The following is a 3,792-nucleotide window of genomic DNA, read 5'->3' on the forward strand; positions in this document are numbered from 1 at the left end:
GCAACTTTCATAAAAGGAACAATCCTTCAATGCTACCAAAAGATGTCGAAAAACATTTTTTTTATACAAAATAGATCAACTAACTTTTTTTAAAAAAAAGAAAAAAAACTGAACGCTAAAAGAAGCAACTTTCACAAAAGGAACAACCATTGATGTTGAAAAAAATTCTTTTTTACAAAATAGATCAAGACTTTTTTTTTAACTTCCATTCAAAACGGAGCTTCCGGCGCGAAGTTAGAGCTCCACAACTAGTAAAAAACTATAAGTAAAAAATGATTGTTCTTTAAAATATAGATAATAAATAAAATCAATCAAGAGAAAATTACAAGGAAAATATAAAAAGTATGTCGGTGAAAAAACACGAGTAAACAAAAGGCGTCAGCTATATGGTCAAACAAATCAAATTCTTGGCACGAACGGACCACTTTACTTTACTCTCTCAGGTACCTGTCTTTCTCTCTTCCTTCTTCTGCTTTTCAGTTTTCCCCCAAAAAAATGAATTTGGTTAGATTTATTTTTTGTCTCTATATCTCTGAACATCTCTGCTTTTCTTCCTGCTTACTATTCTCATATTTACTTGCTTTCCTGTATCAAAAACATCAATTTTTATTTATAATTTTAGGTTTTCAGATTCAGTTTTACCGTTTTCGTTTTCTTCGTACAGATTAAGCTCTGTGTGTGCTGGATTGATGTATTTTTATTAATTTTGTATATGTATTACTCGAAAGCTAGAATTTGCTTCTATTTTTAAGCCCCAAGTTCTTTTAGTAATAGTGATTTAGTTCAATTAGGGCTTTATTTGTATTTTTTATTTTACCAGCAAGGGTTTATGTAATAATTAGGTTAAATTTTAACATACTAGAGATCACATTTTTGCCTACATTTTATGTTTTTAAGTCTATCATTTGTGTATGCAAGTTATGAAACCCTAATTTTATTTTGCTAATTGCGATTTAATCTAAATGGAAGTAATCAGTTCAAAATTAAAAATTTTAGGGGAACTAATTATTTATGTAAAAGTTAGTTGGAATAATCAATAAACAGGGTTTGTTGCTGATCGGTTTAATCTAATTGCATAATATTTTTTATTGTTTGTGTAGAAAACAATGGATACGAAGGCTATCGTGGAACAAATAGGGGTGAATGGAGTTAATTTATGCAAATCAGTTAACAATGTGGATAAAAATGCTATGGAAAATGAGGACGTTGTTCTTCGTTTATCATCATTACCATTAATGGTTGATGATGGATTTGCTTTGAGTCCTATAACTCCAGATTCAAACAAAGAGAATTTGGAGTTGATTTCAGGGATTGTTTCCCCATTGTCATTGGTATCTACGCCTCCCAATATTACCTTCTATATGAGCGAAGATGATGATGATCGTAGTCCAAGTACCCCAAAAGAGGGCGTCTTTGACCCGTTTGCACCTGGTCCTGATAACTTAATGTTAGCGCCCGTTACTATGAAATATCTTGAAGAATCTCGGAGTTTTGTCGCTCGGAGACTTAACTTTAACTCTGTTTTGATGAAAAACTGCCGTGAAATGCGTGAAAATGGTTTTGAAGATGAATTGTTGGTGGAGGCTGTTTATGATTCGCTTTTGGAAGTAATTATTAGTAAGCAGGCGGAAGATATGGCTGCTGAGATCTCGGCCGTTGATTTGATCCTTGATGATGAGATAAAGACACCGCCGTTTGCTCCTCGTATTACTGGCATTGCTGAGACGTGCCCTTGTGCGCCTTTAAAGGCGGTTAAGAAATCAAGGAACATTGATCTTGGTTTGTGCAGAAAGCTTGAATTTGATCTATAAGTATATGAATGAATATTATATTGCTTTCTTCTTTTGGTATTTAAACTTGGGTAATTTGTAGTGATAACTAACCTTGTTTTGCTTCTAGAGTTAGTTATTAACATATGGCTAGGGCTATTGGCAAGAACATGTTATTTTTAGAGCAATTTATTCTGATAATATATGACTATGTTGTGGTTAATTAAGTTGAACATGTTGTCTGTATGGATGTATGTTGCATATTGATCTCATGCCTTTTATCTTGCTTGAAGAAATGGCTGACTTTTTTAATTTTATTTTTTTATATGTTCATAGCACTTTGCAGATTCTTTAAATAAACTATTATATTTTATAAATAAAAAAAATTAATTTGGCAGTAACTTTATAGCATCTCATTTTGCAGTCGTATGTAAATAAGTGAAAACAAATACGAGTAGAAGGTTTTGTAGCATTCAGGAGGGGTTGTTGGGAGTGCATATGTATTCAAGTACTTTTGTGCTTGATAAGCAGCAATCTCCTTATAAAGGTTAATTTTTCTGTAGGAATACACTAAAATGCAGCATCATTCAAACATTTCAAAAGTGTGTTTTGGGTTTATAAACTCAACGAATATGCTGTCCCAACCACCCTCACAATCCTATCCTCTCTTTTTTACCATGTTGTGAGGGGCTGGCGACATGTCGTATTGAAATGCTTTTTCGTTTATTATTGTTGTATACTGAACATTTCATGTTTTAGTGGGTAGTATGAGATCTTAATAAACTATTCAAAAATGTAAAATAAAATAGATATATGAGATCTTGACCTGGGTACGATACAATCATCTCTTAAAGAACGTCTAATAGTTTAAAATTTCATTCATACCACATATATCTTGGTATGTTCGGATCTTGGGCTACAACATAACTGGTAAATCTTTCACAAAACAAGATATGTTGATTACGAGGGATGGCAATGGGCGAGAAAAAACCCGTGACCCGCGGGTACCCGATCGGCGATGGGCGGGTAAAATCATTAAATCTTACCCGCGGACACGGGTACGGGTAAAAATTTATACCCGCCGACGGGTCGCGGGCCGGTCGCGGATATATACTACCCGTCGCGGGTAAAACCCGACCCGTGAATACATGAAACTTTTCTTAACTTAGCCACGAATTAATACTTACAATTATTAAATTTAAAAGCTATTTTACTTGTATTTGAATAATGATTAAAAATATAATATTATATACAAGTAAAAAACTTAATTTTTACGTCATTATACATATAGCTTGTACATATAGTTTTATAATTAATAACATAATTTGGATTTTCTAATATAAAGTTGTATATTATTATTACCCGCGGGTTACCCGCGGGTCACGTGTATCCGCAGGTTACGGGCATGGGCTAAAAGTTTTTACCCGTGGGTGGGTAACGGGTCTCAACGTGCAAAAAAACAAACCCGACGGGCGGGTCGCGGGTATATAGAACCCGTGCCTGTTACCCGCGGCCGCCATCATTTACGAAAGATGTTTACAGCAAGGTTGATTGAACTAAATTTTTGTTTTAGTAGGTTAATCAAACATATCAACTACGGTGAAAAAACAGGTTGATCGGTAAATGGTTTGCTCCTTTGCCAATCTGATTTGGTAATTTGACTTGCTATTACTTATGATGATTATTTGTATAAATTAATAGTTCTGAAAATGTAAAGAAAATTTAGTTGTGCATACGGTAAAAAGTTTATGAAAGAAGAAGCGAACTATTTATAGGAGGAACGAATTTGATCAAGAACTTTTTTTACAGTGTACATTTAATTGAGAAAAAAAGTTTAGTTTTTTTTTTTCTTTCTATTTTATGGAAAAATATCATTTATTTTTTCTTCGAGATAAATCATTAATAAGTTTTTTTACGGCACACACATAAAACCATCATTAAATAATTTTAGGTAAATGTAACACTCACGAAAACTTTTTTACTCGTATTTGGCATAATAGAAGTCTTGTATTCTTAATTAACT

The 3,792-nt window shown here is 33.0% G+C and overlaps 1 protein-coding gene across 2 annotated transcripts; it reads left to right on the forward strand.

The window, feature by feature from the left end:
- The first annotated feature begins 419 nt into the window (after positions 1–419).
- On the forward strand, positions 420–2,015 carry LOC139844200 (unknown protein 1). Of its 2 annotated transcripts, none has more exons than XM_071834414.1 (2): positions 420–443; positions 1,101–2,015. In XM_071834414.1, exon 2 carries the CDS (start codon positions 1,107–1,109, stop codon positions 1,809–1,811), a length of 705 nt encoding a protein of 234 aa, XP_071690515.1. In that variant the 5' UTR covers positions 420–443; positions 1,101–1,106; the 3' UTR covers positions 1,812–2,015. The 2 variants fall into 2 exon arrangements, with proteins under 2 accessions (XP_071690515.1, XP_071690514.1); XM_071834413.1 differs by lacking the exon at positions 420–443 and adding an exon at positions 486–504.
- Positions 2,016–3,792: the final 1,777 nt, after the last annotated feature.

The sequence above is a fragment of the Rutidosis leptorrhynchoides genome, chromosome 4 (genome assembly GCF_046630445.1).
Source record: "Rutidosis leptorrhynchoides isolate AG116_Rl617_1_P2 chromosome 4, CSIRO_AGI_Rlap_v1, whole genome shotgun sequence".
NCBI lineage: Eukaryota > Viridiplantae > Streptophyta > Magnoliopsida > Asterales > Asteraceae > Rutidosis > Rutidosis leptorrhynchoides.